This window comes from Mesocricetus auratus, unplaced genomic scaffold (genome assembly GCF_017639785.1).
Source record: "Mesocricetus auratus isolate SY011 unplaced genomic scaffold, BCM_Maur_2.0 Super-Scaffold_100014, whole genome shotgun sequence".
Classification (NCBI taxonomy): domain Eukaryota; kingdom Metazoa; phylum Chordata; class Mammalia; order Rodentia; family Cricetidae; genus Mesocricetus; species Mesocricetus auratus.
Genome location: NW_024429197.1, coordinates 38,777,172 through 38,792,020, shown reverse-complemented (window position 1 = coordinate 38,792,020; position 14,849 = coordinate 38,777,172). Strand labels below are relative to the sequence as shown.

Sequence of the window (14,849 nt, the reverse complement as noted above, 5' to 3'; positions counted from 1 at the left end):
GTGGATCAAATCTCAGATCCAATCAGAACTGTTGGCTACCCCCATAACAGGAGTGCTGCTGTTGCAAGGCATGTCTTGGCAGCCAGGTTGGTCTTGTAGCTCACAGAAGTTACTGTCTGGGTAAGACTGTTGATTCCTTCTCTCCCCTAGCAGCCTGCTTGGCTCCTTTCAGGACTATGCAAACCAGCAGCAGGGAGAAAGCTTCGACTCAGTTCTAGCTTGGCTTTCTTTATGTCATGCATCCAAGGCGTGTGGTGTATATAGTTTGCATTCCATTGTTAGGATGAATACCATAACCAAAAGCAACTTGGAGGAAAGGTTTGACAGATCCTGCTCACTGTTGGTCATTGAGGGAAGTCAGGGCAGGAACTCAAGTAGGAGCGCAGGTAGGGGCCACTGAGTGACCACGGAGGAGCACAGGAGGGGGACCATGGAGGAGCACAGGAGGGGACCACGGAGGAGCGCAGGATCACGGAGGAGCGCAGGCAGGGGCCACCGAGGGACCACGGAGGAGCACAGGCAGGGGCCACCAAGGGACCACAGAGGAGTACAGGAGGGGACCACGGAGAGACGTGCCTTCTGTTTGGCTCCTCGCCTCCTTCTCAGCTTACCTCTTCATACAATCCAGGACCACCTGCCCAGAGGTGGCCCTGCCCACACTAGGATGTGGCCCTCCCACACCAGTCATTGACCAAGAAAATGTCCCACAAGCCTGCCAACAGGACAGTCTAATGGAAGCGTGTTCTCAGTTGAAAGTCTCTCTCCAAGATGATTCCAGTTTGTGTCAATTTGACAAAAACAACAAAAAAAGGAGGTACCTCAGCCTTGGCATTGAAGGTTTTGACTAATAACTCAACAGCCTCTGGGAGTATCTTTTTCCAGCCATACAGGGACTTTTTAGGAATTGAACTTTCACGGCAGTTTTCACTGTATGGGAAACATAGCCCGCGCACACACACGCACGCACGCACGCATGCACATACCCCCTCCACACTCGTAAACCCCCCACACACACCCCAGTGTATTACCTCTAGATTTTCTGGATTGTCCTAAAGCGTGGTGTTTACAGACGTGACAGCTTCCTTTTGGTAGTCCTTCGTTCCTGTTACCACAGCATTTCTCCTGATGCAGTTCAAGACTGCGCTAGCGTTAAAGGCACATGCTGTGCTAGCAAGTCTTTTAGAAGAATCTTGTCCACACCCTTGGGTTGTGTGCATCTTTCATAACTCTGCCCATTATTATTTCTGTCTCTTCATCCAACACTGAATATTTCTACTCCACTTTCCTATTTGGATTGGTTTGTGGTCACATAAGGAGGGGGTTTTGTTTTGTTTTGCTTTTTTGATTTTTTAAAAGTCATTACATTTACATTGAATGTAAAAATTATTTTTATAGGTGATGAGTATGTGTACATAAATGCAGATCCCTGGAGCTGGAGTTACAGGCAGCTGTAGCCATGGGTGCAGGGAATCAAACTCTGGTCCTCTGCAAAAGCTGTGTGTCCTCCATCACCGAGCTGTCTCTCTGGTCCCAGGAGTATGCTTTTTTTAATGTTTAATGTTACTGTCTCTGTTTTACTATTTACACGGATGGAGACTTTTTTTTGTGCCTGGCTTTGTCTTTGTTTGGGCTGGTCGGGGAAGATTAAATCTCTGCTTCAGTGAACACAGGCCAAGCTAGAGGATGCACGCCAACTGTACTTTAGTATTTTGGACAGAGGGTGGGTTCTGGGAAGCAAACCCAAGTCTGTGCTGAGCTGCTGAACTGCACCCCCAAGTCTCTTTAGCAGACTGAAGTAAAATTGCAGTGAGGGTTTGTTTTTATTTACATTTATATTTTTATGACCTTGGGTAAATGACTGGTTATAGATTTGAGCCATGAGGCAGGTATACATTTAAGTCATAGAGGACAGTTTGCTCAGCACCCTGACTCATTGTTGTGTATGGTACTTTTTAATTTGAGCCTTTTTAGTGAGTGGGCAGGTATGTGTTAACTTGGTGTGTTGCTGTTCTTGTTTCTGGATATGGACTCACTACCTAGTTGGGAATACAGGCATGTGACATGTAGTCTTCCTACTAGCTTCCTGGGTCCCGCAGCTGTCTCAGCCCCCAAATAACACACGAAACACTGTATTAATTATGAAGCTGCTGGCTATTTGCTTGGTTTCTTATTGGCTAGCTCTGACTTAATTATTAACCCATAACTGCTAATCCGAGTATTTCCATGTGGTCTTCTCTTACAGCGAAAGGGTCCAGACCTCTTACTCCTCTGGTGGTCCTACATTGTGACTGACTCTGTCTCTGTGTCCCAGAATCATCCTCGACTCCTAGTCCCACCTATCTTGCTTCCCTATTGGCTAACAGTGCTTTATTTAATCAACTAATAAGACAACATATACACAGAAGGACTTCCCACATTGTATCCTCTTTTCTGTCTAAATAAAAAGAAAGGTTGTTACGAGAAGCTTTTTCTTTGCTAGCCGCTTTGGTTTATCCCCCGCCAGCCGCCTGGGCTCTGCCGCATTGTAGCCCCCAAATAAACACACAGGAGGCTATATTAATTATGAAGCTGTTGGCCTTGCTTGTTTCTTACTGGCTAGCTCTGACTTAAGTAATTACCCCATAATTGTTAATCTAAGTATGTCTCTTACCGGAGAATAGTTCCGGGCTCCTAACCCATGGCGTTACATCTCGAACTCTCCTGTGTTTCTCCTTCCCAGAATCCTCCTGGGCTCCACCTATCTAGATTCCTATTGGCCAGCAGTAATTTATTGACATATACACAGGACTTCCCCAACAAAAGGTTTTAACTTTAGTGTAGTCAAATTATATATAACAGAACAGTTACCAAGTAAGAACAATAGTTGCAATATTTAGTCCATTAACATTTAGTAAAATTTAAAGAAAATATCATCTAACCTATCTTCGTGGGCCTAAAGTTTTATATATGTAACATATCTTTAATCCTAACTAAGGAAAACTATAACTATCTGTCTTCAACTCCATCAAAGACCACAGAAGAATAATATATAAACTCTAGAATTGACAGAGACATCTCGCTACCTGGACAGTCACCCAAAGTTACCTTGTAACGTTGGGTCATCCATCTTCAGGCCATAGGCCACATTGTGTCTGGCAGACTTCTCAGCAAAGCAAGAAATTTTTAACTGTCTGCATTGGCAGTTTGTCAGTCATTTTTCTGTGTCCTGCAGAATGTCTGGCAGACTCTTCCATAAAGTAGGAACCTTGTAGGACTGTCCAAGTTCAGTAGTCACTTTCCTGTGGGTCCTGTATGTCCAGTTTATACAACATAGTCAAACAATCCAGGCAGGAGCAGTTTCTTGCCTAAATGGCTAATCTTGCCATGTTGAAAGCAAATTCCATAAGGAGTTTCTTCGATGTCAATCTTCCTTTCAGATATAATTGGTGTGCCAGGAAGTACTAGTGTCTCACTGTCATGAAAAACTCTAAACCATTTAAATGCTATATTTTCTGGGTCTTTGGAAGGTTTGAAGAACCTTCTTGAATACATCTCTGTATATCTAGAAAACCTAACTTACCTAACTATAAGTTCTTACTATTATAAGTATCTATAATCTGTATTTAATTATACATTACGTTTTAAAAGATCAGTATAAACACAGTATGTAAACAAGAGGAGAAATATACATATCACAAAATTGACCTTAAATTTGTATCAGTAAATGAAAATTCATACCAATACAAAGTATTCATTTCTATATCATATTCCCTTTTTTCCCTTTAGAAATAGATTGACCATGATCATTACCATTTATAACCAACTCTATATAAATGAAAACAAACATTTAAACAATATTTGGGAATGTGGGCATTGTTCTTTCCAAACTGCTTCCTGCTTGTTGGGGGCACTGTGCATACCATGGGGATCATGACAAAACACAGAAACCTGGCTGAGTCCTTGCTTTTTATAAGGCTGCATCATCTCAGCTGTTTTAGATGCTGGACTGCCTGGGACATTGCTTCAGGAGGTCTTGCTTCATCAAACCATAGAAGTCTGGAAGGAATCCACAGCTTTGCATTTTCTGTGGAAACACAAATAAGATCTCCTTTCCAAAGTAACATATCTATCCCTAATACTTAAATTTTGAAGTCAAGGCATTTTCAAAAGATATAAGTTGGATTAATATAGCAGCATTTATAATCAAGCATATTTTAGCAGTTGTTCCTTCCTTAACAATTGAACAACTGAAAAACATAATAGGATATAGTATCCAGACTCTCTCTGTATTTTCCATCTTTATGTGGCTTTTTATTTATCTATTATTATTACTCTATTTCTTTTACTTTTATTTATTTTTTTTCTCTGAGACAGGGTTTCTCTGTGGAAATCTGCCTGCCTCTGCTTGCTGGGATTAAAGGCATGTGTCACCAAAGTCTAGCTTCTGTTATTTTTTTTAACCACTGTCCTGTTTCTTTATCTCTCCCAAGCATACATATATTTTTTAACACATTGTAAACCTTTTAGTGGTTTTACTTCATCTGAATCTGACTTTACTGTAAGTCTTTATGATTTTTCTGGCCATGTGTCTGTTATCTGCTAAACAACATTGCTAAAATCAAAGCGACAGCGGCTGTTTTAGCTGCTGACTTTCCAACATGGAGGGTGTAAACTTACCGCCAGCACTGGGAGCTGTGCTCACCGCCTTAGTCTATGCCTACATCAAGCAAATGCTGGCTGCCGGCTTGGAGATGTAGTCACTGCCACTGCCAGCTGCTCGTACACACCATTCTTGTTTGGTCGTGGGGCCTCTTAAAAGAGCCCTGCAGTTTCTTGCCACTTCTGTTGAGTCAGGAAGACTCCCTTAAGGGAGCCGCGTAAGTCTCTGCTTGTCTCTAGCAAAACAGAGCTTACCTGAGAAAAATTCTGCTACCAAGAAGCCGTGCTTGTCTTTGTTCTTTAGCTTCTAAAATGCCTTTTAAACTTTTGTCATTCTACATGGAAAATCACTTCTGACACCATATGTAACATATAGTCTTCCTGCTAGCCACCTGGGTCCCACAACTGTCTCAGCCCCCAAATAACATATGAAGCACTATATTAATTATGAAGCTGTTGGCCAGTTTGCTTAGTTTCTTATTGGCTAGCTCTGACTTATTAACCCATAACTGCTAATCTGAGTATTTCCATGTGGTCCTCTCTTACCAAAGAAAGGGTCCAGATCTATTACTCCTCTGGTGTCCTACATTGTGACTGATTGTGCCTCTTTCCCTGAATCCTTGACAACCAGTCCCTCTTATCTTGCTATCCTATTGACCAACAGTGCTTTATTTAATCAACCAATAAGACAACATATACACAGAAGGACTTCCCCCATCACAGGCATGACTTAGTGTTTGTTGTGTTGTGTGTACAATGTGAAAAGCTATTGCCAGGACCTTTTCTGAACTGTATGTGTATTAGATGCAATTAATCATGTGTTTCCTATTTCATGGTTCTTATTTCTCTGTATATTATCTATTCTGAAAATATCTCTTCTGAAATGTAGGTGATGTTTGGGCTCAGAATTAAGAGTGTAGTTACCCTTTATTCCTCATATCTCAATATACAGTTTGTTTCTTTGAAGATGGGGCTTCACTGTTTATTTCTTGCTGGGCTGGAACTTGTTGGGTAGACAGAGCTGGCCTCAAACTCTCAGAGACCTACCTGTCTCTGTCTCTGAGTGCCAGAATTCAAGACATGAATCACTTAGCCCTGTTATGTGTAGTTAGGTTGCATCTTTTTTGATTTTATGATGTAAGACTTTCTACATATGTATATTATCGTCTGTAAAGGAGTTTTCATAAGGTTTTCAAGGATAAGGGTTGCATCTTGTCTCTTGCCCTACCTTCTGACAAAATTCTCCTAAATACTTGATAAGAGGGAATTAGGGACTAGAGAAATGACTCAGTGATTTAGAGTCCTTGTTCTTGCTGAGGACCAGGCTGTGGTTCCCAGCACCCATATGGTAGTAAACTGTGTTCCAGGAAATCCTACTGTATCCCTTGACCTCCTTGGGCATCAGACACTCACATGGTACATGTGCATATGTGCAGACAAAACACACACACACACGGATAAAAGGTCCTGAGCCACTACCAGGGCCTTGGTTAGTACCGTGCTGCCAGCACAGGATATGCTCAGTGCCAGAGACAGGCAAGCCTGTGTTTGGTGCTTGAGCCTTGCAGACAGAAAGTGCTTGGCTTCTAAAGCAACTTCCAGGATTGAATCTCAAGGAAAGAAGCTGTCACTCTTAGCCAGTAGATGATGAAGCTTCCTGTACGGGTTAAAGGTTGTGAAAGAAATGCTTTTGGAACATACCGTATTTTTAATTTCTTAAATCACATGCTTCCAGTTTTACTTGGACTGACTTTCTTCTTCTCAAAACAGTTCTTGGAGTCGCACCCAGCTTGTCTCATCTGCTGAGTCCGTCCCTCCCCTCCGCGCTGTTACACTTCAGTAAAGCACAGCAGGTTTGTACACAGCTCTGGGTACTGAAGCACTGAAGGTTCCAAGTGAATACGTCACCTCCCCCGACCCCCATGACAGGATCTTATGTAGCTCAGGATGACCGTGAGCTAATTCTCCTGCCTCTATCTCCCAAGGATGGGGATGACAAACGTGCTAGGCCTTGTCAACAAGTTAACTAAGCATTGTTCTTTTTAAAGACATTCTGCCTGCCCTCCTTTGTGGCACTAGGGATTGTCCCAGAGTTTATTGATGCTGCCAAGTGCTTTCCTGCTGACTGACATCCCTAGCTTTCTTTATTTTAACTTTTGATTTTGTCATAGTGTCTTACTGTAGCTGCCAAGGCTGGCCTTTAATTCATACTGTAGACAGGTGGACCTTGAGCTTGTCAACCTCCTGCATCAGCCTCCTGAGTAGCTGGAATTATAGGCCTGTGCATCTGTACCTGGCAGAGAGCACCCTTTAACAAGGATAGCTCCACAGCATCACAAGATGAGTGTGTAACCCAGTGCTGATGAAAACAGCACACAGGTAAACTTACTTGTGGAGTATTAAGAACAGAGTGCTTATTTTCTGGTAATTTTTGCTAGATAATCAATAGGTTCCCCCCCCCCCCGTGTGTAGTCGGTACCGGGGGAGATGGGCGGACTGTGTACCATGGGTGTGGCAGTCAGAGGACAGCCTTGGGTGTCAGTCCTTTCCGTCTCCGTTATTTGAGGCAGGAATCTGCTGTTCGCCGCAGCATATGCCCGGTTAGCAGGCTCAGGGTTCTGGGGATTCTCTTTCTCCACCTTTCCATAGGAATGCTGGGATCACAGGCTGGAGTTTTTGTTTGTTTTTTTGATGGGTTTATGGGATTCGAACTCTGGCCTTCATGCTCGAATAGCAAACACTTTACCCATTGAATCATCTCCCAGTCCTAAAGCAGTAGTTTTTAAAACAAAGCATTTTATATAGTCTCAAAGCAAATTGAAAGAAATGAGCAATAACTCCTGACTTTTAAATTTTAATCTGTGATATAAGATAAAATAGTTCAGTTTGTGAGAGCAAAGAATATTTTTCTTACGTTTTCACATATTTTAAATATGCACTTCGACATAAGTATCTGCCATATTGGAAATGGACATTGCTTGTTAACTTAATATATTTAAAGATACACAGACCTATACAAAAATCATTTATGTTATTACTCCTATAGGATGGAAGAAATATGTGGTGCTGTTTTGTTATTTTTGAGACGGGGTCTTCCTAAGTAGCCCAGGCAGACCTCCAACTCAGAATCCCCCTGCTTCTGCCTCACAGGCAGAGGGATTAAAACTGTGTGCCACCACCCCAGGTTATAAAACCAGCTTTCTAAAGGGAGAGAAGGGAGACAAAGAGCCCCGCCCACACCCGAAGCAATTATTCTATTGCTTCAGTAGAACACCGCTTAGGCAGAAGGGTTTGTTTTGACTTTTGGGTTCAAAGGGGTTGAGTCTGTCTGTTGTGAAATGCGTGACACCGTTGGTCAGAGGAGGCATGGTGGCAGGAGCAGGAAGCTGACAGCTCATTTTTAATCAAGATATAGGAAGCAGAGAAAAGAACAGGAAGTGGAGGTGGGCCACCTTCTAAAGGTTCCAAATCATGCACCAGTTAAGGATCATTTCTCATTCACCATACCATTTTTTTTTACATCTTTGCTATCTCATTCAGGACTCCTGTACAAAGCATTGTCATAGTCTCCATTGTTTCAAGGAGCATGAAAAGTCAGATGTGGCGGCTTGTATCTCTAATTTCAATACTGGGTGGGGGGGAGGGGCAAGGCTGGAGAACTGCTGTGTTTAAGACCAGACCAGGCTACGTAGTAAATTTTGGGTCAGCTGGCTCCTTGGCCAGCAATGTTTTCTCCCTGAGTCCCACATAACTGGCCCAGGCTCTCCCTGAACAGCCTTCAAATCTCAGCACACAAGTTAGGGCCCCAAGAATGCTTCCCATGAGTCTTCCCATGAATCTAAATAAGATTCCCCAGTGTCTGATTGTGTATCTGCTTGTGTTTTCTTCCTCACCGAATTTCCATTAAAAGTCTCCTTCCCCCAGGGATATGATACATAGGGGCCAATCATTACTGCATTTCTCGGTAGGGTAGCACACTGTTCTAGTCATAAAGTGTGCAACAAATCTTGTCAAATGATTAAATCAATACATTCATATTTGACCATCACTAAAGCCAGGAAGGGGCTGAGGGAAGGCAAAGGAATGGGTCTGGAAGCTGCTTGGCTACCTCTTGCATATTAGGCATATTACCCGGGGGTGAAAGCAGATTATTTGTATTAAGAAGTGGTCTTTTTCAAGACAGGGGTTCTCTGTGTAGCCCTGGCTACTCACTCTGTAGACCAGGCTGGCCTTTAGCTCAGAGACCGACCTGCCCCTACCCTCCTGAGTGCTGAGATTAAAGGTGTGTGCCCCCAAAGCTGGCTAAGATATGGTTTCTTTATTTCAGACTAACTTGAGAATTGAACTTTAAGATGAGTTGATTATCCAACCAATAGTTCTTGCAAATGTAACTTCATGTCGCATTAACTCCGCAGAGCTCGGTGGTGGGTAGTGCGGCACCCTTCCTCCTTCAGAATCTTTCTCACCTACCTTTGGTACAGCAGCAGCTGATGAAGTTTGATAGTACCCATGCTAATAATGTAAGTATTTCATAGACTCAGCCCACGGATGGGGGAGGTGGGGGTGAAACTTCCCACACGCATCCATCTTTCCTGGGCTCTGTTTTTTTCCACCATGGGAAACCGTCTCCCACTGCCCCTTCTTTTGTAGAAGCCTGGCTTGCTGGGAGACCCTCCCACCATGGTGCTGCAGCCTGCACTGGCAATAGGGCCACCGCTGCCCCTGAAAACGGACCTGGGACACCATGGAGAAGCACACAAAAGTAAATAACCTATTTGCCAAGAAGTTCCCATTTGTTGAGACTTGAGCCTTGTTGCCTCGTCTGATAATGTTATTAATGGGCTTGACTCCATGCCAAGAGGAGACGGTCCCTGCTGGAGGGTTTTTAATATTTCATGCAGGTTCACAGCAGTGCCAGGAGAGGACACAGCTTCCATTTGACGCCGACATGCTGCCCACTGGGCTCACAGCACAGGCCTCAGGTCTCCGTTTCAATTCCGCTAAATAAGGAGCCCCAGCCCTTATAAAAGGAATAGCTAGAGTTTGTAAATTTAAGTCCTGTTGACTTGAATCAGTTTTAAATTATGTCTCCAAAAGGAATATCTATAGTTTGTAAATTTAAGTTCTGTTGACTTGAATCAGTTTTAAATTATGTCTCCAATTTATTACTTGACAGAAAGCTGATATACGTGCTCTGGGCACAGGACAGGCTGGACATTTTTGTTTTAGAGAGCTATAAATATACCAGGGTTTATTTTTTTGTAATTTAGAAAAGTGCCTCCAGTTAGAAGCTTGATTGAAGGGTTAGATGTGAGCGTGCAGAGTGAAAACAATACCAATGGTAATTCAAGTTCTGTAAACATAAGTAACTCATTTAGTCTCTCACGCATACAGTTGGCTAATCAAGTGACCAAATAGCGCAGTCGATTCTGACGATTGAAATTGACCAGGCAATGATTAAATTGCCAAGAAATTTCTTGGTATGATGGGATTCTTTATCCTAAAAGCTTTGGCTTTCCATGACTAAGATCTAATGAAAATGTATATTTCTCATGTTAATATTAAGTAATGGATAGTTTGCTGTTCCCTGTGCTGCCCTAAGAACCCTGCAGAATTTACTGTCTAAATATATTCTAAAAGATGCAGGAGCCAAAGTGAGTACCCAACCGGCTAGCAAAACTGTTTGGTGAATTTGTAAAATGGAAATTTAATTTATTCATAAAAGTGAAGTGTTTCAATTTCTTTTTGGCCTCTTGTAAGCTTTTTGTTTCATTTGTGTTATTTTGAGACAGGGTCTTACTATGTTGCCCAGCTGGTCTTGAACTTATGAATTCACTTGCTCCTGAATATTTGGGAGACGCATGTCACCATGCCTGGCTCCCCCAGACAGTTTTGTCTGCTTGTTTGTGTACTGGGGCAGGGCACACGTGCTGTGGCATGTAAGTGGAATGTAAGAACCGTGTGCGGGAGTGGGTTCTCTCCTGTCCTGTGGGTCTTGGGACTTAAACTCCGCCTATGGCCAAGCACGTTTCTTTGCTGTGCCATCTCCCCAGACTTACAGCAAGATTGCTAAAAGTGATTCCCAATTTTCCTGTGGAAACTTTTATTCTTTTCAGGGTTTTGTTTCCTATAAGTAAGAATATATAATTTTTGTTGATTGAGTGTTTGTGTTCCCAAGTATTGACTTCAAGGATAACAGTGGCATGCTCATGTTTAAAAACCAGATCTCTCGCCGGGCGGTGGTGGTGCACACCTTTAATCCCAGCACTCGGGAGGCAGAGGCAGGCGGATCTCTGTGCGTTCGAGGCCAGGCTGGACCGATAGCCTCCGAAACAATACAGAGAAACCCTGTCTCGTAAAAAACAAAAAAAAAAAAACAAAAAAAACAAAAAAAAAACCAACCAGATCTCTCCACTTAAAAATAGTGTTGATTTATAGTATATATGGATTTCTATGAGTAAATCCTCAAAGGAGCCACTGCCAAGGTCAGGTTGCCAGTATAAAGACACTGAGCTCAAGCTGAGAAGAGGTGGGTACAGCCAGCTTTCAGTAGGTGGTGACGGACTAACCAGGCTTGCTGCTGAATCCACCATTAACTGAAAAAATGCCGAACGCTAAACACCAGATCCAGTTACTCTCTTCAGATATGGAAGCAACCAAATTGCAGTGATTGGACATTTTTAAGTACTAATATAATTGAAATGTCAAAGTCACAAGCTTCTAAAATAATAAAACATATCATTGAAATGTGATGTTGAGGTTACCTTAGAAATTCTTGACATGTTTAAAAGCATTATTGTCAGTTTTTGTTTTCTTGTGAACTTATAACCTCTGACCTCACCTGTTGGATTTATCAGTTCTCTAACGGGTACAGAAGGGGGCTACTATGTCTTGTGTAACCAGGGTTCTTCTGCCTCTTATGGTTCGTTTACTACAGCATCTAATCTGATTCCAACTCAAACGACACTGGCAGCCGGGCTGGGCATGTTACCATTCTTCCCACACCAACTCACTGCCGGACAAGCCGGGCCGGGCTGTGGGACCACTCAGGAGAAGCAGTCAGCCTCAGCGGGCATCACCGAAGCTAGTTTCTCAGGGTCGCAGCAGTATCTGCAGACCTTCCCAGGCCTTCCTTTTGGAGGCCCGCCGGCAGGCCAGCAGAAAACACAGCAGAGCCAGACAAAAGGCACAGAGGTAGGTCCAAGGGCAAGGAAGCACCCAGAGAAGTGGATATTCCCCTGGCTGCCTTTCCTGTCCTTTTTGTCCCTGAAACATGACATCGTTCGACCTCAGCCAGTCTCCATGTAATGCTTCCCACATCTTCTAAGCTGCAGCTCCAGTCGAGACTTCTCTTGAGCTGCTGTGAATATGCTAAGGGTTGTATTTCTTACTCATTTAGATGTTACCAGTCCCTGGAGCCTAGTAAGCATTTACTCAGTAAACCGAATGGACGAATACATGGCTATGTGAATGCCACGTCACAAGCAAACCTGGATTTCTTTGAGGCTTACAAAGATGTCTGGAGACAGGTTCTGCTGTCCGGACACAGCGGTATTGGCCAGCAAAGCATCAGGAACATAAGTGACTGTGGCTCTCACATACAGAAATGAACACTCAGAAGCACGTGTCTTCATTTGAAAAGAAAACTAAGCTACTAGCTTTGTCTTATCTGTATTAACTAGAACTGTGGTTTTAAAAGCCTTTGACCAGTGAACGAATAGTAAGCTGTCTCTCAGGAGACTATGGAACGTAATGAAGGCTCAGCCCTCCATTCCATCCTTCTCTGTTAAATGTGTTAGAGTCTTTGCTCCGACTAAGTATATGAAAATAGTGTGGCCTGCGTTTCCAGTGTCATCTACCATTGTCATCTAAGAGCTAAGAGTCAGTTTATGAATGCTCTCTTTCTCTGGCTTGGTATTACTTTTAGGACTAGAGATGAACAAACTTGTCTCATTTGGTTTTAGCCACATAATGAAAAATTTAAATCTTACAATAAATGCTAATACCTGAATTTCTAGAACTATAATAGAGAATTAGTTTTTTTTCTTGCAAAGATGAATTCTCTGAGATCAAATGAGAAGACACAAGATACCTCAGGTTCTATTCCACTTGTAGAATTCTTTGGTTAGAGTGTATTTGTTTAATTTTTTATTGAGGTTGTTGAGACAGGGTCTCTCTGTGTAGTCCTGGCTGTCCTGGAGCTTGCTATGTAGACAAGGCCAGCCTCGAACTCACAGAAATCTACCTGCCTCTCCCTCCTGAGTGCTGGGATTAAGGGCATGAGCCACTGTGCCCAGCTAGGGCCCATAAATGATTGCACTGTACAAGATAAATTGAAAAATATTTTTGCCTTTTTAATTTTAGTAAATGTTTTAAATAAGTTTATTAGTTGTAGAGAGTGAAGAATCTGCTGTGACTTTGTGTGACCTTTCTGTGTGTGCGTATGATATACTGTGACACTCATTCTTTTTTATACCAGTCACTAATACTCATCTTTTGTTTTTGGTGAATAGGCTGCCTCTAAGAATCAGACTTCACTCTTGGGAGAACCACCAAAAGAAATTCGGCTCAGTAAAAATCCGTATTTGAATTTGGCCAGTGTGTTGCCCAGTGTGTGCCTATGTGAGTGAGGACTCTGCATCAGCAGTGAGGTTTCCCTGAAGACATTTCATAATGATTTTGACTTTTGTCTTAACTCAGTTGATGCTCATGATGTCTATTGACAAAACTAAGCCCTAATAATAATAGGGCTTAATAGTTCTTTAACAGTAATCCCATTATTTTAACAAAGAAAATTAAAACACTTCATTTTTTTAAATTAAAACACTTTATAAAAGAATCTTTACAACAGTATTTTCATTAAGGGCAAAATAATTTTGATTATTAAAAATAATGAAAGCAACAAATTATTTGAAAAATTATAATTATTTACAGGGTAGGTAGAATCATTATTCTAAACTAGAGACTGAAGCCTCTAGATGATGTAGCCAGTGCACTCATATACCCTAGCTGTGTGACTGCCAATCAGCAGAAATGGAGTCTTTGGTGGTATGAGTCAACTCTTATTCAACAGTCCTAAAAACAAGTCAGCAGTGGGAAAACCAAAGAACACATTAATGCTGTCCAGCAGGGAAGAGGCTGCATACATAGAATGGGACACTGTGACCTTTAAAAAGCAATAACGATAGAAGTTGTCTGCATCACTCACTTGTGAGTAGTCTCTAGCGATGATTTTAAATGGAAAAGTAAAAATGAGTGTCACACAATAACAGATCCTCTTTTAAAACCCTGATCGAACAGAGTTCGATGCAAATCTGAGAAACTATAAACTGCAAGGAAAGGATTAAAGGTTAGTGTAATTTTTAAAATACATTTTTGGCATTTTACAAAGTCTCCTCTTGAGCATTAGTTTACAATTTTTTCCAAATCTAGGAATGAGTGCTCTTCTAGTATACCTGCAGCATACTGATCTCACCTGAACACTGACAATTATTGCCTTAATAACAGTGTTTGATTTGCATTGTATATGCCTTAGTGTAGACCAGTGGTTCTCAACCTGGGGGTCATGACCCCTTTGAAGGTCTCATACCAGATACCCTGCATGTCAGATATTTATATTGCAATTCAAAACAGTAGCAAAATTACAGTTATGAAGTAGTAATAAAATAACTTTGTGGTTGAGGGTCACACAACATGTGAAACTGTATTAAAGGGTCACAGCTTTAGGAAGGTTGAGAACCACTGATGTAGAATATCTGTCTATGGGGTTGGGTATATAGTTCAGTGCCAGAGTGCTTGCCTTGCATTCTAGAAGCTGTGTTTCAATTCTCAGTACAGAAATATATTTGGGGGTTTCCATCATAATTTTACCTATATGGCAAGCTTCCATTTTCAGTTGCTGAAATAAATGAAGTGATATAGAATTTCTCCTAGAGGAAATAAATACAAATATATATTAGCACCAGATTTGAAGCAGACTGAGTTAATGTGTTCTGTGCTGTTTATAATTTAACAAATCACTGAACAGTCTTTCTTTTGTCTTTAGCCACTGCAAGTAAAGGCACACCACAGAAGACTGGAATTGCAAGCAACATTCTGGATGCAATCTCTCAGGGAAATGAGTCCCAGCACGTACTGGAGAAATGCATCACTTATGCCCCACCTTTCGAGGATTATGGCCAGGTAAGTGATGCCCAGGTCATAATGACAGG

The 14,849-nt window shown here is 42.0% G+C and overlaps 1 protein-coding gene across 1 annotated transcript in view; it reads left to right on the top strand.

The window, feature by feature from the left end:
* Positions 1 to 14,849, top strand: part of Raver2 (ribonucleoprotein, PTB binding 2) — a 75,330-nt gene that overhangs the window by 48,278 nt on the left and 12,203 nt on the right. Inside the window, exons 6-11 of the mRNA XM_005086634.4 lie at positions 6,409 to 6,491; positions 9,054 to 9,158; positions 9,289 to 9,400; positions 11,576 to 11,832; positions 13,152 to 13,260; positions 14,684 to 14,820. Of these exons, the coding sequence (XP_005086691.1) occupies positions 6,409 to 6,491; positions 9,054 to 9,158; positions 9,289 to 9,400; positions 11,576 to 11,832; positions 13,152 to 13,260; positions 14,684 to 14,820 (803 nt within the window). The remainder of the gene's footprint in view (positions 1 to 6,408; positions 6,492 to 9,053; positions 9,159 to 9,288; positions 9,401 to 11,575; positions 11,833 to 13,151; positions 13,261 to 14,683; positions 14,821 to 14,849) is intronic.